General features: G+C 53.2%; 2 protein-coding genes across 3 annotated transcripts; both read left to right on the forward strand.

Annotated features, from left to right (window-relative positions):
- Positions 1-250: 250 nt before the first annotated feature.
- Positions 251-7,053, forward strand: LOC136368481 (bactericidal permeability-increasing protein-like). The gene is made up of 15 exons (XM_066330710.1): positions 251-407; positions 1,081-1,180; positions 1,794-1,922; positions 2,364-2,519; positions 2,891-2,954; positions 3,408-3,471; positions 3,923-4,014; positions 4,186-4,362; positions 4,570-4,629; positions 4,754-4,921; positions 5,207-5,274; positions 5,496-5,538; positions 5,881-5,944; positions 6,439-6,515; positions 6,789-7,053. The coding sequence occupies exons 1-15, from the start codon at positions 293-295 to the stop codon at positions 6,834-6,836; spliced, it is 1,425 nt and encodes a 474-aa protein (XP_066186807.1). The 5' UTR covers positions 251-292; the 3' UTR covers positions 6,837-7,053.
- Positions 7,054-7,383: 330 nt separating this feature from the next.
- CDK5RAP1 (CDK5 regulatory subunit associated protein 1) lies at positions 7,384-14,662 on the forward strand. Of its 2 annotated transcripts, none has more exons than XM_066330706.1 (13): positions 7,384-7,402; positions 8,887-8,990; positions 9,446-9,480; positions 10,164-10,264; positions 10,421-10,631; positions 11,362-11,482; positions 11,766-11,996; positions 12,246-12,343; positions 12,456-12,511; positions 12,627-12,757; positions 13,606-13,755; positions 14,147-14,287; positions 14,419-14,662. In XM_066330706.1, exons 1-13 carry the CDS (start codon positions 7,399-7,401, stop codon positions 14,497-14,499), a joined length of 1,464 nt encoding a protein of 487 aa, XP_066186803.1. In that variant the 5' UTR covers positions 7,384-7,398; the 3' UTR covers positions 14,500-14,662. The 2 variants fall into 2 exon arrangements, with proteins under 2 accessions (XP_066186803.1, XP_066186802.1); XM_066330705.1 differs by lacking the exon at positions 7,384-7,402 and adding an exon at positions 8,032-8,320.
- Positions 14,663-20,423: the final 5,761 nt, after the last annotated feature.

Consider the following 20,423-nt stretch of genomic DNA (forward strand, 5'->3'; position numbering starts at 1 on the left):
TGCTGCCACAGGCAGGGATTGTTGGCACTGAGAGAGAGCTGGAAACTGGGCTGTTGCCTCCCAATTTCCACTGCCCCATCCCTGCCTTCAGTGAATGGCACCAGGTGTGCCTCTGTGCTGGGCCATGGTGCCAGCAGCACAGAGGAGCAGGATGGTGGCCAAGCAGGAAGTCCTGGGGACGCCCCCCGTGGCTCCACACATCACCTTTGCCCGCAGTTCCTGTTTTGGCAGGGATATAAAGGTGGTGTGGGCAGGGAGAGCCCAGCATAGCGCAGCATTGCAGAAAGCCAGGATGGGAGTGCAGAGCTTGGCAGTGGCTTGCGGGGCACTGGCCTTGTGCCTGGCACTCACCACAGCCACCAACCCCGGCTTCGTGGTGAGGATCACCCAGGCAGGCTTGGACTACGGTGGGTTCTGCTTTTCACTTCTCTCCTCACAGATGTGCCGGTGGCAGAGGTGTGGAGAAAGGGGCTCTGTGAGAAGTGCAGGTTCCAGGTCAGCATGGGGGATCGTTGCCATGGGTGCTCATGTGAGGAGTACAGGGGCAGGATGGGGAAATCCTTGGACAGGTGTGCCACACGCACGCCCCGAGCTTCCCCTGTTGCACCTGCCTGCCCCACACCCCACAACTTGATGGAACCCCTGCAGAGGGGACCAGCCCTATGGGGTCTCAGGCAGGTGCAGTAATGCAATGTGGGAGACAGGTACAGGAGGAGGGTCCTGGTCTTACAGGATGTTCAAGTAGCAAATGTGTGAGTCTGGAGGGAAATGCAGAGGAGAGAGGAGCTGGGGAGCTTTGGGATGGGGCGGTGACAGAGATGGATGGGCCCCATGCTACTTTTATTGAAGCTGCTGGAGCTCAAGCTCCAGCAGAGTGCAGTTATGGATTGAAATACACTTAGTGAGAAGCACACAGCAGTTATATGTGCACACAGGGCTCTGTGCACAGAGGTTTGCTTTAAAGCCAGCCTGGGAGGCAGCATCACCTGGATCTTTCCTTTGATCCTTCTGCTGCATGCCCGGTGTGTGCTCCAGCTCCTGTGGCAGTGGTGGAGTGACGCTCTCCCTGTGTCCTTGCAGCCAATCAGCAGGGGATTGCCATCCTGGAGAAGGAGCTGGCCCAGCTGAAGCTGCCAGACATCTCGGGGAAATCGGGGAAGCTGCGCTATACAGTCTCCAGGTGAGCCCTGCCAGTGCCTTGGAGCCACCCACTGCCCCCCAACACAAGCGAGGGGCAGGACAGGTGGGGAGTCCCCGAGACAGTGAGGACCATCCTGTCCCCTCCATAACTGCCTGAGATGCTGACCCTGTCCTTGGTGCAGGCAGATATGTTCCCCTTTCACTCCTTGCCCAAGGGGAAAAAGGGAACAGGGGTCACAGCACGCGGGGTATGGGTGGATTGTGTGCAATCAAAGCCTGGGTAGTGGAGATGGCCTTGCCTGTGGGATGAGGGCACACATTCCCATGTGGAGCAGAAGCCCAGCCCCTGTGGAAATGCCAGTTCCCTACTGCCCCGGGTGCCTCTCTGCTCCTGCAGTGCAGCGTTTGGAACTGCTGTGGGTGGCTGCAAGGGCCACATTCCCAAAGGTGCCACTCTGCTGTGTGTGTCCCTGCCAGGCATAGCTTTGCAGCAGCACAACTGCAGCTGGGGATGCTGCCAGTGCAGTGACTCCACTCCCTCCTGCTCACCCTCCTTCCCTCCCTTATTGTCTCGCTCTGTCCCTCCCTAGCCTTGTGCTTGGGAGTCAGGGAGCATTGTAACATGACTTTTTTTATTATTCATGTATTTTTAGGCTGCGCATTCCCAGTTTCCGCTTGCCTCACTCACGGATTACCCCGATCCCCAACGTGGGCCTGCAGGTCTCCATCTCCAATGCCTTTGCCGAGCTGGATGGAGACTGGCGGGTGAAGGTTTTCTTCGTGTGAGTACCCAGCTCTTCTTCTCTCTGTTCAGGCTATCACTCTGTGTCTCCTTCTCTGGATCTTGACAAGATTTTTCTCCTCTCCCTCTCCCTTGTGTTTTGGGCAGCTGTCACTTTGCTTCTCCAGATGGATAGATGGATAGGATGGATAAAACAGGGTGGGAGGTGGGAATAAGGCACACAATGGGGGAGCTATACATGGACCCTCTCTTCAACCTCCCCTACTTGTTCTCACTTCCCTCTATTTAAAGGTTACCTCTCCTAGTTTATGTGCCAATGAAATTTGTTTCCCCTGAGTTTAAACACTTTTCCAGTCTCCCCTGGGTGCACCATACAAGGGGGAGACTGATTTACATAGGTTCATCCTTAAGTTGATTTGAGGTCTCTTCACCAGGCCTTGGCATTGAAAAATGTCCTTTTCTCATTCCCTTCTCCCTGCAGTCGCAGCCACGGATCTTTTAACCTGAAGGTGGAAGATGTCTACATCAAAATCACCCTGAGGCTGGGCAGTGACACCACTGGGAAGCCCACCATCAGAACCTCGGACTGCAGTGCCCGTATCTCCAACGTCCGTGTGCGCTTTTCGGGCAAGTTTGGGTATGTAACTTCACTGGAAGGTTTGGAAACACTGTGTGTTGGCCCACCTGCCATGGCAATGTGGCTCTGCCATTGAATGTGGCCCTGGTGCAAGGAGCAGGTTGTTGGTAAATCAGAGGTTACCTAAATCTGGCCTGAATTTCTCCTGCAATGGCTGCTCATTTAATGGGTGTGGTTTAGGCAGACAACCGACTTCTGTGGTCCACCAGCGAGTTTGTTTGCAAATGTAAACCCTAGGGCAAAGCCAGATGCCAAATTGGTGTGGGAGTGATGTTCCCAGGGTGTTGCCTCTCTAGGGTCTCCCTTTCCTGGGCACAGACTTCTGCAGTGTGGATCTGAGCTAGACAGGGCTTCTCTGTGTTTCTCTGCAGGTGGTTTTACAACTTGTTCCGCGGGAAAATTGCATCCAAGTTGCGGAAGAGTTTGGAGAGCAAGGTATGTGAGCAGTAGAGAGCAAGGCCCTGGGTTTTCTGGCGGTCTTTAGCCCTCACTTGTGGGTGATGTGCTGAAGGATCAGATGGAGGGATGTAACTAGAGCCAGAGCATACACCTGTGGGCTGTGTTAATTCTCTCAGTTGCTCTGCTTTGGCTGACTCCTGGCTGCTCAGCATGGTTCATTCCTGCATGGGCCACCTGAGATTCCTTCCAAGGGTCTCCCCAGAGCTGAACTGTGCCAAGGGGAAATTGCTGCAAGCAGATGCTTGTAGATATAAACCCTGCTTGTGTCTTGGACACTTCATGGGCTGCCTGATGAATGGAGACAATCATCACTGTGTGCTCTTTTATTTAAGCAGGCTCTGTCATGGAGCAGGGAGCGTGGCTGAGGCTCTGAGCGGGGGCTGTGACACGGCTGCCCCTGCTCAGCTCTGTGGCCTTTCTGTTCCACAGCTCTGTGACAATGTGGCCAGGTCCGTACAAAACGAGCTCCAGAGGCACATCCAGACGCTGCCAGGTACTGGGGGCCTGCAAATGGGTTTAGGAGCAGCTCTTCCTAGCTTTTCCCAGCCATGAGGAATGTTTTACTTTGGGTCCACTCCCCATCTCCTGGCATTCTGACACCCAAGCTGAGAGCTGGGGAGCACCTTCTCAGCAAAGACAAATCACTCTGTGTCCTGTTTGGCTTTGAAGATCCCTTCAGAATCTGTGCTCAGGGGCTGGCAGGGCTTTGGGCTGCCTTAGCTGGGGGTCCAGGCAATTCCTCAGGTCCAGGAAATGGCTGTGAAAAAGCCATGAGAAAAATGGGAGTTTTGTTTCTTAGCAGGAGCAAGCACAGGGGCAGTTGGTAGTGAGATGATGTACCACAAAACCCAGGCATGGGACTGCCCAGATGCCAGCAGAAGCCATCTGCACCCTGCTTTCCCAACAATATCATTCTTACTCCTCTCTCTTTGTCATGTTTACAGTCACAGCCAGGATAGATGACAAGACAGGGATTGATTACTCCTTGGTGGCACCCCCAAGAACTACTGCTCAGTCCTTGGACCTGGACCTGAAGGTGAGAGGCAGCCCTGGGGACACTTGATTTGGCCAATGCCATTGCCACACATTACAGATGGGAACCAAGGTTTTGGTGCCTGCTGCCAATGCTGTTTGCCAGCCTGAGTGAGCAGGTGAACTCCACTGCTATTGGCAGCCCTTCTCCACACCTCTCCTCCATTCCTCCCAGGGTGAATTCTACTCCCTGGACCACCGCTCCACTGTCCCCTTCTCACCACTGCCACTGGCCTTCCCCTCGGATCACAACCGCATGGTTTACTTTGGAGCTTCCAGCTACTTCTTCAACACAGCTGGCATTGCCTACCACAAGGCTGGGGCACTGGTCTTTGAAATCACAGAGGCCATGGTGAGTGGCACCAGTGGGACAGGGCTGGGAAAGAGGTTCCATTTGCTGAAGTGCTCTGGAGCAGCACTTTTGGAGAAGTCCCAGTGAGAGAGATGGGGGCTGTGGGATGGGGCTGGGCTGTCAGACATGGCAGATTTGGGGACGGGAGGACCTGCCATGGGCTCCTCTGTGCCACATTGCCCCAGTGTAACAGTCCTCCCCTTGCAGCTCCCAAAGGATGCGGGATTCAGATTGGACACCTCTGTCTTCTCAGCCTTCATTCCCCAGGTGAGCAGTCTGGCCCTGCCTGCCCAGAGCTCTTGCCCACACAGGCTTTGCTCTGTGCCAGGTGTTCTCTCTCAGGACCAGGGGTTTGTGCTGTCATTCCCATCCTCTCCCTCCTCCCCCACAGCTGGAGGAGATGTACCCGAATATGACAATGAAGTTCAGGCTGTCTGCTCCCACTGCTCCGTTCCTGACTATCGGACCAGGAGGAATCTCCTTCCAGCCCACCGTGGATGCTCAGGCTTATGCCATCCTTCCCAACTCCAGCCTGGCTCCTCTCTTCCTCCTCAGCCTGGTGAGTTCAGACACAGCCAGTGGCAATGGGGCAGAAGGGAGTTTGAGCTGTGCTCACTCCTGTCGCCCAGATCCTGCCAGGGAAGGTGCCAGGTGCTGTCCAGGCACACTGGGGGTGTCCCTGACAGAACAATTCCTCAGCTGACAAATACCAGTCTAATGCTGTGTGCAGACACAGTCCTGGATGGGCAGTGGTGTGTTTCAGCTGGTGAGAGCCGTTCTCCCAGGTGTCTGCTTTGGGGTGAGGTGGGGTGAGCACTGCCAGAGCTCTGCACTCTCTCCCCAGACAGGGAACGTGTCCGCTGTCATCAATGTGCGATCCGGCCGCATTGTTGGGAGCGTGGATGTGGGCAGGTACAGAGGGGAGCAGCCACTGACTGGGCAGGGGTGGCAGGGCTTGTTTCTGAATTGGGTGCCCAAGGACAGAGAGAGGGTGGGAAGGTGCCAGGGATGTGGGCTTGGTGTGGAGGGAATGAGCTGGGGCTGGAGGGAGTGGGATCTACGTGGCCGTCGCTGGGTAGAATGGCTCCCTCCATTGGGACATCCTCCACAGCACCACTTCTGTCCCTGCACAGGATCAGGCTCTCTCTGAAGGATTCAGCTGTTGGCAATTTTGAGGTAAGCTATCCTTGACCATGACCAGAGCCCTCAGCATCGAGCTGGCAGCCTGCTGGGAGCCAGGATGAGGGCTCATTCCCTGCCTCCTCCCCATATGGGACCACACATTTACCCTGCAGCCACCTCCTTCCTTAGCCTGCAAGGCTGGGAAGGATGCCGAGCCAGATCAGTTGCTGCTCTCACCCCAACATTTCCTACCCTGCCAGTGTGGCCAGACAAATCTGCTGGTCTCTGGCAAAGCGTGTGCCCATCCCAGCCTTTCATCATCTTTTCCTAATTATCCTTCATTGCCTTCATGTCTCCTGTCCCACAAGCCAAAGCTTTTCCTTCCCCTCTACCCAGGTGGAATTTCTGCAGTCCATAATGAACTATTTGACTTCCAATGTCCTGCTCCCACATGTCAATGGTGAGAATCTACTGGGGGGAATGGGTGTGCTGGAGCAACCTCCACTCGGGTTGCTCCATCCAAGTGGTCCCAGCTCACTAATTAAATCCTCATTGCCAAGGCTGATCCAGGGAAAAGTGCCTGCAGTTGGCGGCAGTAAAGTGCTGGGAGCCTCTTGCTGCTCTGACAGGCTCCCAGCAGCAAACGCAATGGAAAAAATGAGTCCTATGCATATCTTAATGCTTTCCAGACCCTCTCCCCCAATCCCTGCTTCCCCTGCCTCGCCAGCAGTTCAGACCACAGTGGAGCTGGTGGCTGGAGGGGCCGAGGGGGCCGTCATGGCACAACACACAGCCCTGCCCCAGCAGCTTGGAGGGAGTTTCCTCTGCCTGCCCCAGGAGCACTGGAGGAGAGGGAAGGGCTGGGGGGAAGGAGGTGGCCACCTCCTCTGTTCTCTGCTCTCCCTTGACTCCCATTCCCATCCCAATGCAGAGAACATGTGTTTTCTTTTCCAGCCCGGTTAGACGAGGGTTTCCCTCTGGCACTGCCGAACAGGATTCAGCTTTCCAACATCCTCGTGAAGTACCGCCAGGTGAGTGAGAGGCAGCACCTGGTTCCAGCTGGGGCTTATCCTGCTGCCCCCAAAGCCCTGCTTACCAGCAGAGCCTCCAAATCCAGTTCCCCTAGTTGTGGGAAGTGATGCTCATTACTAAGATTCCAATGGCACGGCGGCAAACCAGAGCACACGTGTCAATCCATTCTCTACCCATCAATCCATTCACATCCCCAGCAGGGATGTGGTAGATGCTGGGCAATACAGCTGTCTGTGCCAGTGGCAGCTCAGCACTTTGTCTCTTTCTCCCAGAATTTCCTGCTGCTTGGAGCAGACGTCCACTTCCAGCCTCAGAAATGAAGATAAGGCGATGGGAGCCCTTCAGTACTGAATATGCTCCATTCACTCCTTTGCCCTTCCTTACCCCTGATCCCAATGCCAATGGTCACTGCTCCTGCCTGTGCCTTGCACTGCTGCCTTTGCCCGCACCCTCCATCCTCCTGCTGGGGTCTCACCTGGTGCTACCATGAGCTGGGGGTGCCCTGTCCTGAGCCAGTCCTCCTTCCTTCCTCTGAGCAGCAATAAAGGTGCTGGTGTTGGGGCCTGAGTGTCAGTGTCACTGTTTGTGCTTGGGGCTACACTGGGCCAGGTGAGAGCTGGATTGGGACCACTTGGTTTGGTTGTTTCCATGGCCATGGCAAGGCACCACAGAACACCTTTGTTCTGCTGCCCTGTCCCTTCACTCCAGCCTTGGGGCAGCGTGCTTGGAAAGAGCACAGTGGAAAATGTCCTGGGGGTGCTGGTCAACAGCAGCTGAACACGAGCACCAGGTGGCCAAGAAGGCCGGGGGCATCCTGGCCTGTATCAACTTGGCCTGCAACCAGTGAGGCAGCCAGACCAGGGAACGGATTGTCCCCCTGGCATGGGTGAGGCCCACGCTTCATGTCCTTTGTCCAGTTCTGGGTCCCAGACTTCAAAATGGACATGGAGGTGCTGGAGCACGTCCAGAGAAGGGCACTGGAGCTGATGAAGTGGCTGGAGCACCAGGAGAGGCTGAGGGAGCTGGGGAGACAGCCTGGAGAAAAGGAAGTTCAGGGGGGACATTCTTGCTCTCAAAACTCCCCAGCATCAGCATGTAGACAGGTGGGGGTCGGGCTCTGCTTCCAGACAGCAAGCAACAGAACAAGAGGACATGCTGCACCAGGGGACTTTTAAGCTGGATATTGGCGAAAATTCCTTCACAGAAAGGGTCATTAGACTGTGGAATGGACTGCCCAGGGAGCTGGTGGAGTAACCATCCCTGGAGGTGTTTAAGGGAACACTGCACAGGGAACTCAGTGCCCTGGTCTAGTTGACATATTGGTTCTGCGTCACAGGTTGAACTCGATGATCTCGGAGGTCCTTTCCAACCTAATTAATTCTGTGATTTTGGGATTCCCGCGACGGCACCGCCCAGCGGCGGGGCGGGCCCGGAACGGCGGCGGGGCGGAACGTGGCGCCAAGGGGCGGAGGCAGCGGTGGGGTTGCTTTGTCGGCGCACGGCGAGGCTGCCCCGTGTGTGGCCGGGCGGTCCGTCCCCTAAAGCGCCCCCCCGGCCGCGGCCATGCTGCCCGGGGCCCGAGCGCTGCGGGCGGCGGGGCTCCTCCGCTCGCCCGGGACCGCTCCCCGCACCGGGGCCGCCCGCAGAGCGCGCTGCGGGCCGGGACAGCGGCTGGTGGGGCGCGGCGTCGCGCTGCCCACGGGGCCCGACCTGCGGCACTTCCTGAGGGCAGCTGCCGCGCGGCAGCCGGAGCCGTCGCAGGAGCTGCCGCCTGAGCCGGGCTGTGCCCCCGGGGCTCCGAAAGGTCTGTGGGTCTGCGGGGCCGGAGCTCTAGTGGTCAGCCGAACCCCGCTGCTGTGGCCTGTGCTGCGAGTCAACCGCAGACAGTGGTGCTCCACAGCTGGAGCAGAGTGGGGAAAATGGGTTGTTTGGGAGCTTTTGTGGCCCTGAGGGAGTTTTGACGCTGGAAGGAGTTTAGTCCTTGGCTGCAAAGTCATGGGTGTTCTTCCACCATGGAGCTGGGCAGAAAGCAGGTTGCTGTGGTACCTGCCCGCAGTGTGTGCTGGGCCATCAGTGGGGCTCTGGTGCCCGGACTGGGGTGGTTTTCATTGCCATCAGTGTTGTCTCTCAGTAAGGACACAGCTGATGCTGCTCTGCGGTCACAGCCCAACCCTGCTGTGTTGCAGAGCACACAGGTTTCCCAGAGTACGTCCTTTGGTTTGTCTTTTTTGGGTTGCAGGTGCAGGCAGCTTTTGTACTGCTTCCCTGACTCCAGTGGTGGGATTGAAGGCTTCTTCCCGTAGAACAAGGGATTGGACAGGTTGTGGATGGGAGCTGAGCAGGCTCCTGCTCACACACCGTTTGTTGTAGTATACCTGGAGACCTACGGCTGCCAGATGAACGTCAGTGACACAGAGATTGCCTGGGCCATCCTGCAGAAGAGTGGCTATGCCAGGACAAAGGAGCTGGATGAGGTAAGGCAGCACCTTGGCGGCTCTCCTGGAGCACAGCCCTCATGCCCTGGTTGTGCCTGCAAGTCCCAGCTTTTCTCGGGAGCGCAACCCTGTGGGATGTTATGAGTTTTGCAGTCTGAGTTCTGTGAAGTGAAGGAAACTGCTTAACAAGTGTGGTAGAAAGCTGTGGGTTGTCTTTTTTCTTTTAACTACTGGGCTCCATCTCAGTTGGAGAGGGATTTGACACAGCGGGATCCTCCTGTCTCATCTTTGAGTTTACTTTTACCATTTAGTGAAGACTCTGCTTGTCTTCTGTTTCTTTCTTGCAAATCCTTTTGTTGAAACCTGCCGTGTACTCAGGCAGGTCTTTTTCCCTGAGTTAAGTGAGTTTTATAGCTTCAGGTTACCTGGGCAGGGCATGAGAACTTACTGTTTGGCTTTTAAATATTCTTCTCTTTTTGTTGTTTTTGATGTAGGCAGATGTGGTTCTTCTTGTCACCTGTTCTGTGAGGTAAGGAAATGTTTGTCACTGGTTTGGGACAGTTTTTAAGGAATTAACATTTGAAAACCAAGGCAATAAAGGTGTTGCATGAGGAAAGGGGTGTGCAGCTGCTGAAACTGGCTGTTTAGTTGAGGGTAGGGCTGTATGATTTTTTGTATGATTTACAACATTAATTGTGCTGTGAATTGCGTCTCTGGGTAGTGAGAAGTTCTTTGGTAGTGTAAGCTCTGTGTATATGCAATGGGCAGTGAGAGACCTGCACAATTAATGATTTTATTTTTAAATATTCTGTCGATCTTGAAGTGACTCTCTAGTACAGTGTCTATACTTTAAAAATGTGAGAAATATGTTTAGGAGCAGCTTGATATAAAGGAAGCTTTGCTTGTTTTTTCTGAATGCAGAAGACACCAGATGCTCATTGTCACTTGCAGGGTACTTTGTACTGTGGCCAAGGCACTTTTTGTCCCCAAGAGCTTAGTCCCTGAGGTGTTTCTGCTATGGAGATGCTCTCAGGGAAGCAAAGATAAGAAAGAGAGCCAAGGCATAACCCCCACACCACAAAGGGCACTCTCAGGTGCCAGTAGATTCCCTGCCTTTAGCTGAATTCTCCTCACAAAGCACTTGGGCTGTTTAAAGGCTGGGGCAGTGCTCAGGAGCAGCAGTTGGAATGCCCAGTTCTCCTGGTTCCCCAGGGAGAAGGCAGAGCAAGCCATCTGGAACCGCCTGCAGCACCTCAAGGCGCTGAAGGCCCGGCGGCCCCGGGCTCGAGCTCCGCTCCGCATCGGGATCCTGGGTAAGGCTGCACTGCCTCACCTGTGTCCCGCTGCCTCACCTGTGTCCCACTGCCACACCTGTGTCCCACTGCCACATCTGGCTTTCCCTGGGGTGCAAGCAGCTGGGAAGGGCTGCGGGGCACTGCCTCCTGAGGACCCTTCTCCTGTGTTGGCAGGATGCATGGCCGAGAGGCTTAAGGAGGAGATTCTGCACAGGGAGAAGCTGGTCGATGTTGTGGCAGGCCCTGATGCCTACCGTGATCTTCCCCGGCTGCTCGCAGTGGCAGAGTCTGGCCAGCAAGCTGCCAATGTCCTGCTGTCCCTAGATGAGACTTATGCTGACATTCTCCCAGTCCAGACTAGTGCAGGTGGCACGACAGCGTTTGTGTGAGTATCTTTTCCCAGTGCTTTTTTCTGTGGCTTCAGTTTGGAAATCTGCTGTGCAGAGCATATGTGTCAGTGACAGCAGCTGCCCAGGAGATGCAGTGCCTGGCTGCACAGTCTCCTAGAGTGTGTGTGTGTGTGTGTGTGTGTGTTTGCTGCTGCTTTGCTGTGTGATTTAGCTCTGGAGAGTGTGCCCTGAGCTTTGGCTGTTGTGGACTTCTCTCCCTTTGCTTTGGGAATGCTGACTCTCAGCCTGATGCTGCATTGAGTGATTTCTGTGCCACTGTCCCTTCCTGAAGTCCATGCCTCTGTCATCCCTGGCCTTCTGTGGTTCCCTGCCTCAGGTTCTGCTATTTATTCTTCTAATCCTCCGCAGATTATTACTTCTGATTTAGTTTTGGTGATAACATTGTCAGACATGTAATCAGACTCTGCTCAGCGTGGCTGTAGTGTATGGAAGGACAGTATTGCTCGCTGCAGGAGTGGGATGTAGAAGAATCTTTGATCACTGCCAGGCTGCAGTGGCAGTTTGTGCCTCGTTAGTTCTTTCCAGCTTTCTTGGAAATGTGCGTGAAAAATCAGGAGGTGTTAGCTCAGGGCAAGCTGGATGCAGTGTGGATGGCCTGTGTGTGGAGCTTGGTTACAGGCAGCAGTACTGGGCTCATCCTGGGCAGGATGCAGCGTGGATGGTTCTGGAGGAGGAGAGTGTGACCTGTGCTTTACCTCTCGGCAGGTCCATCATGCGGGGCTGTGACAACATGTGCAGTTACTGCATCGTGCCCTTCACCCGAGGCCGGGAAAGGAGCCGCCCCATCGCCTCCATTCTGCAGGAAGTGAGGATGCTCTCGGATCAGGTGAGGTAGAGCCTCCTCCCACCTGCCCCAAACCACTGGAGAAAGGGTGGTTCCTGGTAATGGTGTTTTCAGTGGTACTTGTAACCAGTGTCACTGCCTTTGTCTGCAGAGTTGAGGTTGTGGTGGGGTTCCACCAGTGATTTTTTGATTGTCTTTGTAATACTCTATCACAGACAGGGAAAGGAGGGCTTCTGTTGGAAACTCCTTGGAGTAAAACCATGAGTGTCCTTGTAGCTCAGCCTCTTGCCCAGGTTATATTTCTTCCTCTCTGTTTATTTTGCAGGGAGTGAAAGAAGTGACCCTCTTGGGTCAGAATGTGAACAGCTTTCGGGACCTGTCTGAGGTGCAGTTTCGGTCAGTGGCTGCCCCAGGCCTCAGCCGTGGCTTTAGCACAGTCTACAAAGCCAAAGAGGGAGGCTTGCGCTTCTCACACCTGCTGGACCAGGTCTCTAGGATTGATCCAGAAATGAGGATCCGTTTCACCTCTCCACACCCCAAGGATTTTCCTGATGAGGCAAGTGTAAAATAAACAGCTTGGGATCTGCTTGCAGGCAGCAAAGCAGGTCTCAAATGTGAGGTATGAGCTGTGCTGCCTTCCCAAACAAAGAGAATTTGGGTTCTCAAACTGAGAACAGCAGCTCCTGGGAGTTGGGGCTAAAGCTGGCAGGTCTGCAGTTCGCTGGCTTTTACCCAGGGAAGACTCATCCCTTGGCACCCTGGTACAGTGAAGCTATCTGAGACATCTTCTGATCCCTTACCACAGGTCCTGCAGCTCATCCAGGAGCGACACAACATCTGCAAACAGCTGCATCTCCCAGCCCAGAGTGGGAGCACACGAGTCCTGGAGGCCATGCGGCGAGGGTGCGTCACCCCATGAGGAGCCCTGTGTCCTGCCCTCTGATTTGGGCTGCTGGTTTCTCCTCACTGATGTTGTGGGTTTGTAGTTAGCAAATCCATGTGCTGTTCATTGCAGATACACAAGGGAAGCGTATTTAGAGCTTGTGCACCACGTGCGAGACTCTATTCCAGGTGCGTGTTCCTTTGGCTTGGTCTGAACTCGGCACGGCTGCATCTCAGTGTCCTTGCCTGAGTGCAGCATTCCTGTCTTCCATGAGGGAAGTGTACAGCTGTGTGCCTGTTACAGGAGTGAGCTTGAGCAGTGATTTCATCACTGGGTTCTGTGGAGAGACAGAGGAGGATCACCAGCAGACGGTGTCCTTGCTGCGGGAAGTCCGCTACAACGTCGGCTTCCTGTTTGCCTACAGCATGAGACAGGTGAGTGCAGGTCCTAATGGAGAAGGCTGTTATGTCTGGGTGTGTCCCCTAAACTCCTCAGTGCTCTTTCTCATAATAGCACATTTTTTTAAAAGCTGTTGAAAATTCTATCCGAAGATTTGATATACTGGTAGATGTCATTTGCCCCAGGCAGCACTTGTAGTCCCTGGTTCTGCAAGGGCTATTGTTGCTGGGAGGCTTCCAGATTCTCTGTAGGAGTGTCAGGGTTGGTAACTGCTTGGTGACCTGGCTCTACAGATGCTCCAGGGTTATTGCAGAGAAGCAACTGTGTCAGCAGAGGCTGCGAATACATTATTTACTGATGAGGAATGTGTTGATGGAGCTGGGCTGGAGCCCAGCTGTAAGAGTCTGGCAGTCAAGTCTGGAGGGAAGTGGTGAATATTTGAGAAGAGTGGGTATTTGATAAGTCTCCATTAGAATGCTCTCTAGAGTGTGTGATACTGTTGGGGAAGAGGACAGGAGGTTGGGAAATGTAAGGAAGCAAAGGGATTTGGACCACCATTCAGTATACAAATTAGAAATAGTAGAATCTGTTGCCTGTCTGTGGACAGACAGGCACAGGCACATCACACACAGGAGCTGCAGAGTTGTTTCACAGCCACTGCTACTCAGTGCCCTGCATCAGCCCTTCTGTCTAAAAGGTGGAGAAGAAAGATGTGAGGAGCACGAGGACGTGGCTGGCACTGGAATAGTTCCTTTGTGATACAAACTGAAATGCTGTTGGAATGTGGGAGGCTGTTGCTGGCAGAGCAGTGGAGCCAGCTGGGGTCAGACAAGGCTCTGAGCTCAGGCTGGGTGCTGAGGGGCCACTGGCTCTGTGTGTGCAGAAGACCCGGGCGCATCACCGGCTGCAGGACGACGTCCCCACAGACGTGAAGAAGCGGCGGCTGGAGGAGCTCATTGCCACCTTCCGGGAGGAGGCTGCCAGGGCCAACGCGGCGCTGGTGGGACAGGCCCAGCTGGTGCTGGTGGAAGGGGTGAGTGGGCTTGGAATGGAATTCTCTCCTGCTGGATCTGAGGCTCTGCACAGCAGTTGTCACTTCTGCCTTCCCTTCTCACTTCCCCCTTGTAATCTCAGGACTCCCAAGACTATTTCTTCGCACTTAAGCAGACAGCTGGACTTTTCCAGAGCACTGAGCTGAGCACAAGGGATGGGATCTGTTAGGGATGCATCTCTGGCCAAGCACAGAATTTGTGCTTTGGTGTGCGAGTGTCACCCAACAGTTCTGGCCACAGTGTGCTGTTCCAGGGCTTGGTTAATGTGGGTTTAATACCATCAATAGTGCTCAATTAATTCCTTAGGCAATAAAGCCCAACAGTGAATCAGAGCAATTGCCATGCAGGTAATGTTCCCTGTCCTCTTTCCAGCCCAGCAAACGCTCTGCCTCGGAGCTGTGTGGGAGGAACGATGGCAACATCAAGGTGATCTTCCCCGACACCGAGCTGGAGGATGCTGCTGAGTGCAGGGCTCCAGGCAGAGCCCAGCCAGGGGACTATGTGATGGTGAAGGTGACCTACCTGCATTGCTCATTTCCTTGCACAGTGCTGTTCTCTAGGGCAGCTGCTGCCAGAAAAGCCTAAAATTAGAATGGATCCTCCCCAGCCTTTCTGTGCCTGAGGATCTGTGTTGGTTCTTTCAGGTAACCTCTGCCAGCTCGCAGACCCTGCGGGGAGTTCCGCTCTGCCGGACCACCCTGTCCCGTGCTGCTGCTTCTCACTGAGGGTTCCCTGCTGCCCCTGGGTGGAAGCAGCTCATGTTCTCCATGAAGAGACAAGGAAGTGTGGTCAGGTGCAGCTATGGTAGAATCAGGGAGATATATATGTATATTAAATTTTATTTATGAAATAATAAAATACATATATATTTCTGCTTTGATGCCAACTCTACCCCTCACAGATGTGTGCTGGTTCAAGGGGGTGGAAGCTGTGTGTGAACTTGCAAAATCCAAGTACTGTGAGATTGTGTATTTTGACTTGCCCTGATGGTTGTCCCACCCTCACAGTGCTGCAGGTCTGTCCTCTGACTGTCACAGCCCAGCCTGAGAGATGGATGTGCAGAGCAGTTCCTTCCTGTGAGCTCAGCTGAATTTTAGAGCTGCAAAAGCTGGTAGTACCTACAAAACACAACCCCAGTAGCTGCTGGAGAATAGCAGGAGTACTGTCAAAACTTAGAAGATTGATTAATTCTTTCCGAATATTGGCAAAATGCTTGGAAAGGGGATGCAAGAATCCACACCACACTTGTGTATTGGAATGTGGCGCTGGACTGTGGAATGAAAAATGGTGTTTAATGTGCACCAGTGAATCTGTTGTGTCTGGGGCTGAAGGAATGCAGCCTTGCCCTGGTACTAGAGAGGATTGGATCTTGTCTGGAGAAGATTTCCTTGTTTCCAGGCCTGGGGGATGCAGGGGAAGAGATGGCTGCTAGTTGAGGATCATCTCTGGCCTGTTAAAACCTGGGGTGCAGTTTTGTAAATCCAAACATCTATGGGTGTCCTTCCCTTTGCTTACTAAGAGAAGTGGTTGTATTGATTTAAATGGCCAGCAAGTTCTTCAAGTGCATCTGACAGTTCCTTGTTTTCATCAGCCTGCAGCTGACCCTGGCTGCACAGTGTCACATTCCAGCCTGCTCTGTGAAATTCAAACAAGGACCTGTGACCTGCACTTGTGAGTAAACTGAGATGTGAGAAAGGATCATCCCTTTTCATACAGATAATGAGGTCATTAAAATAAATCCTTGTAAAAGGCTCTAGCCAGTGACCAGTTTTGAAGGAACAGCTGGTACAAGGGCAGTCACCAAATGAATTTGCAGAATTTTAAAATAAACTTGAAAGGGTTTTGCTCGAAAGCCGCCTGTGCTGCTCAGCTCTTTCTGGGCTATAATTGTATCTCTTTGAAAACAGCATGGTTCACTGAATATTCATTAGGCTTCAAGAAACAAATACATTTTGCTTATTGTCTCAGAGCTGAGTCCCTTCTCCTCGAAGTGAATCTACAGAGTCAGCACGGTCTGTGTGGGCTCTGAGATGCTGACAGGCACACAGGGCTGGTCTGCCCTTCTGCTTCCACATGGGGAAAGTGTCTTTGGCCCAAGTTCACAAACCAGGGCTTGAACCTCTGCTGCCCAGTGAGGGTGAGCCTGTGGTTGGGGTGGGTTTCAGGAAGAGGCAGCAGTTTTTGATGAAATACCAAAGGCAGCAGCAGCATGTGTAAGCAATGGCCCTCAGCTGATGGGCACTGGGGCCATGCTTGGTTCATCAAGCCCACTGGGCAAGCAAATTTCGACTGCCCTATGGCAAATCTTTCAACTCACGATTCCCAGGCATTTTGGGACCAGGGTTCAAGCCAGCACCCTGGAAAGGGCTGACATCCACCTTTCCCTGCTCATTTTGACCTCCCCAGAAGCACCTATTCCAAGCGGGAAATGCAGACGACAGTGTGCCCTCCCTCTTCCATCCTGCTTTGAGGCCAGCTGTGGCCGTTTTACAATCATTATTTTAAGAGCGGGAGACTAATGAGGAGAAGAGCTGGGTTTTACATTTTGATGAGGAGGTGATAATGCTCACTGCACGGGCTCCCCGGGGAGCCGTAGCACTCACCATTTGCTTCGCCTCCTTAGTTTTTATAGGCCTCGGGAATGAAGACCGAGGTTTTAAGGCAGCAAAGCATCCATTAGGAAGTGCTTGCGATGACCTTGGAGGCTGAGTCAGTCCTTTGGCACTGCCTGGAAGAAGGAATGTGTTGTTTTCCTTGAGGCCTGGAGGTGGGATGCGGGAGGTGTGCTGCGGGTTCTGTTGCTTGTCAGGTTTGCTGCCTAAATCCAGCTGTTGGGAAAGCTGAACTCGTACCTTGTGTTCTTTCTTGCACGTTTCTGTTCCCACCCTGAGCAGGGATGAGAGTGCTGAGCTCTCCCGGACTCTCATCTCCCTGATGTACACTTGTGCCTTCTGCAGGTTGAAGTGGTGCCCTTCCAGTCAGTCGTGCTCCAGTTACACCCATGGGCAAACACCTAAGGAGGCGTTTGGCAGATCAGGTTTCCCAGTACAGACCTCAAGTGCTGGGATGACATTTACTTTCCAGCAGCAGCCGTGCCCTGAGGGTGTCTCCTGACACCAGAATTTCATAATACACAGCCTGCACTTTCCTTTCTGTATGGGCGAGGCTGGACATCACCCGCACGTACAAATAGCTTCACCTGGCAGAAAGGTCGCTGTCAGGGAGAACAAGAGCCCGTTTGTTGCCCGGACCCCCATCAGAGAATAAACTTGTTTGTCCTGAGGCCTTGGCTGTGCTCAGGGAGTGGAGGGACAGAGCAGCAGGAGCTCACAGCCCCTGTTCCCTGCTCAGCGCTGGCTTTTATTGGCCTAAGGACAGCCTCAAAATTGATGCCTATTATTGCCTACACTTGCCTGCCCAAACTTGCTCCCTTCTCCAAGACTTTTGAAGCAGCTTGGGCAGAGCAGTCAGGCTTTTCCAAGTGCCAGAGCTGACGGTGGTGTTATCATGTCCTCCCCCCAGAACCCCTCGAGCTCTGTAGTCTGTTTTCCCTCTCTGTGTCATGGTGCTGGTGGAGGGAAGGATGGGCGTTTTCCCTGATGGAAGCCTGTAAGCAGAGTTTGCTTTAGGTCAGCTGGAGCCTCGTTCTGCTGAGGGGGTGGCAGGTGACAAGGCATTGCCTCTGTGATGTCAGTAGCCTGCCAGACTGCCACCCTCCTCTTCTCATGGGTTTTCACTTCAGCAGATAGGCTCCATGTGCCTGCCAGCCCATTCCCCCAGGCCTCCTCCTCCCTGCTCTGGGACTGCTGTGGGCTGTGGGTCCAGGCAGTTTTCTTTCATCAGCTTTTCATCATCGTTTCTGAAGCCAGCTCTTTGCACAGAGCTTTGGGATTTAATGCATCATAAAGAACTTTCAAAACTGTTTTCCACTTCTAAAACCATTTCTATCTTTAGTTCAGTCCTTTCTGAAACTGGCAGTGGTTGGGTTCTGGCAGGACAGGTACAGCTGTTCCTACAGGCTCCACTGCTGCTGAACTTTGTGCTATGCTGGAAAGGCAACGAGCTCTCCATTGCCATTGCTTGGTGCACCCCCAGACCAGCCCCAAGCTGCTCTGCAGGCCCCCCAGGTTGGCATTGTCTGTCCCCAGCGTCCCTTCATGTCCACGTGCCTTCCTGGAGCACTGCTGGGCTGTGACCTGCATGGCAATGACAGAGGCACTGGTGGTGAGTGGCAGCTCCGAGTTCTGGGGTTTGTGAATTCACAGGGTATCTCGCAGTCTGTCACAGGCACTGCTGCTCTCTGGGGCCCAGCAGTCCTGCCGCTTTCCCTCCTCCTTTGTGAGCAATTTATTTCCTTTACTGACAGACAACTATTGACTTATTCTCCTGAAGATGAGATGTCTTGTCTCATCAGGTTTAAATTAGTTTTATCTTTAGCCTTTCCTATTAATAAGCTCTCGTCGTGGTGTCATTACTTGATATCTATTTTCTGATGTTTTTCATTAATAGCTCTATATCTTCCAGATATTTTTTCAAGTATTTTTTTTTTCTCCTGCAGCTGAGTTATTTAACAGTCAGACACAGATCAGAGACATGAAGGTGGTCTGATGCTGGCCAGAGACAGTGTGGAATGGCCCAGTACCTCTTGGTGTGGAGGGCAGAGCATTGGGACTGTGATGGGGCAGCAGTTGGGTTGCACTGGGGCTGTCAGGGTCGGTCATGCATTCCCTCCCTGTCTCTCTGAATCCCTCTGATCCCAGCCCGAGCTCTGACATGCCTGGGGCTCTCAGGAGCATGAGTCAATAGAGTAATTAAAATGCCTCCCATGAGGCGAAGGTGCTGCAATTCCCTTGGACAGCTGTATCTGTGGAAAACAGAGGACTGCTTTCTGTGCTTCATGTGCCTGGCAGGGGCTCTTCCCCTTCAGCAGAACTTTCACTAGGAAATGCGAAAGGGAATTATTTCACATTATTTCAAGCAGGCTCCTGCCCAAGGTCCCTGTTCTTGCTGGATCTGAGCCGTATTCCCTGACAGCCAGTCTGGGGTGGCTGCCACTGCCACCAGTAACATGGAGGTGAAAGTACTGGCAGCCTGGGGACAGGCAGGGTGGTCAGCACAAGGACAAAACAGTATGTCTATATTTCTTAGTATGTCTTCAAAAGGTGTCAAAAGCAAAGTCCATCAGTGTTCAAAACACCCAAATCTCAACCTCACTGCCCTACGTTTACTTCTTGCATTAAGGCAGAGGAGAAAGGTGTCTAATTCCTGGAGAGCAAACCTGGGGATGACAACAGTCTGATGCACAGTGGCATGTCTAACGGGGCTGTCAGGGTGTTCAGGGACACTGCTGGGTGTGTGTTTGCCACTTACAGAGCCAGGTCACCACGGGATCCCTCGCCCACCCCGGCTGTGACTCCCATGTAGGAATTACAGAGCAGCTGTACGATGGGCAATTTGCAGCAGTGCCTCCAGCAGAGGGTTTGAGGGTGATTAATATTCAGCACACTGCTGTGAAAATGAACAGCCAAAAAAGATTGTCCTCTTTCCCTTCCTCCATCTGTGAAGACAGTGAGGGGAACAAAAATGAAATTCACTTTTGGTCAGGCTGATCATGGGTTTTGAGACTAGACAAGGCGCCCCCTTTTCTTTGGGCTATTTAGTGTCTTTTAATATGTTCCTTTTTATTTTTCTTTTCTTTATATTTCCCTTTTTTTTTTTTTTTTTTTATGTCTTTCTGTAATTTAATTACAGAAAGTTTTAAAAAGAATAGTGGGAGGCTTTGGTTGAAGCTATCAGAACCAAACAGGAGACAATTCCAAAATCAGCTTCCGTTTTAAAAAGGGAAACATTCTGACATTTCATTAAAGGAAAGATTCTTTCTACAATTTCTTATCCAAACTCCATTTTGAAAATCCCTTGTACTGTTCATGGGAAAGCTTTCCGTATCCCATGTTCAGCAGCCAGTACAGCAGAGTCTGGCAGGAGCAGTGGCAGCACTGACAGTAGCCCTGGGATGCTCTGCACAGCAGACAGGTATTGGGTGCAGAAGCCTGGGAGAGAGTCAGACCAGGCTCCACAGGGGAACAGCAGGGTGAGAGGAACCTCAGGAAAAAACCCATCAGTGCCCTTGCAGCCAGAGCTGGCAGAGATCTGAGCTGTTCCAGTCCCCTATCCTGCCACGCTGGGGCTGTGTGGTGCCAGCAGCAGGGACATCCCCCATGGCACCGTTTTTGTTAATATTGGTGGGCCAGACAGGTGCAGGGGCTGCTGCTGTCCCCACAGGGCTCACAGTGACCAGTGGCTGCCCACCCCTGTCTCTGTGGCAGCAGAGGTGGGACCCAGCCTGATGGCACTGTGCCACCTGTAGAGGGCTGGGGTCTGGCATTTTGGCTCTAGGGTTACTGAGGGAGTATTTACACCTCTTTTTGCAATCACTCACAGTAAGTGGGCCTAGAATGGGGCTTGGCACGTTTCTTCATCCTCCTCCTTCTGTTTCCCTAGGAACTGGAAACTGAAGGTGCCCAATGAGGCATTACGGATTCAATAGCTTGGCCCAAAGCACTGGCACCCATCCTGTCCTCCTCCTCTGACAGAGCTCTACCACTGTCATCAAAGGGCACCCAACATCTGCCCTTCATCTTTATGCTCT

Source organism: Sylvia atricapilla, chromosome 16 (genome assembly GCF_009819655.1).
Source record: "Sylvia atricapilla isolate bSylAtr1 chromosome 16, bSylAtr1.pri, whole genome shotgun sequence".
In the NCBI taxonomy this organism is placed as follows: domain Eukaryota; kingdom Metazoa; phylum Chordata; class Aves; order Passeriformes; family Sylviidae; genus Sylvia; species Sylvia atricapilla.

Coding starts and splice junctions, on each gene's coding strand:
- LOC136368481 (XM_066330710.1), top strand. CDS start 293: ATGGGAGTGCAGAGCTTGGCAGTGGCTTGCGGGGCACTGGCCTTGTGC. Junction 408..1,080: donor CCAGGCAGGCTTGGACTACG/GTGGGTTCTGCT, acceptor GTGTCCTTGCAG/CCAATCAGCAGGGGATTGCC. Junction 4,922..5,206: donor CTCTCTTCCTCCTCAGCCTG/GTGAGTTCAGAC, acceptor CTCTCTCCCCAG/ACAGGGAACGTGTCCGCTGT.
- CDK5RAP1 (XM_066330705.1), top strand. CDS start 8,080: ATGCTGCCCGGGGCCCGAGCGCTGCGGGCGGCGGGGCTCCTCCGCTCG. Junction 13,756..14,146: donor AGCTGGTGCTGGTGGAAGGG/GTGAGTGGGCTT, acceptor TCCTCTTTCCAG/CCCAGCAAACGCTCTGCCTC. Junction 14,288..14,418: donor GGGACTATGTGATGGTGAAG/GTGACCTACCTG, acceptor TGGTTCTTTCAG/GTAACCTCTGCCAGCTCGCA.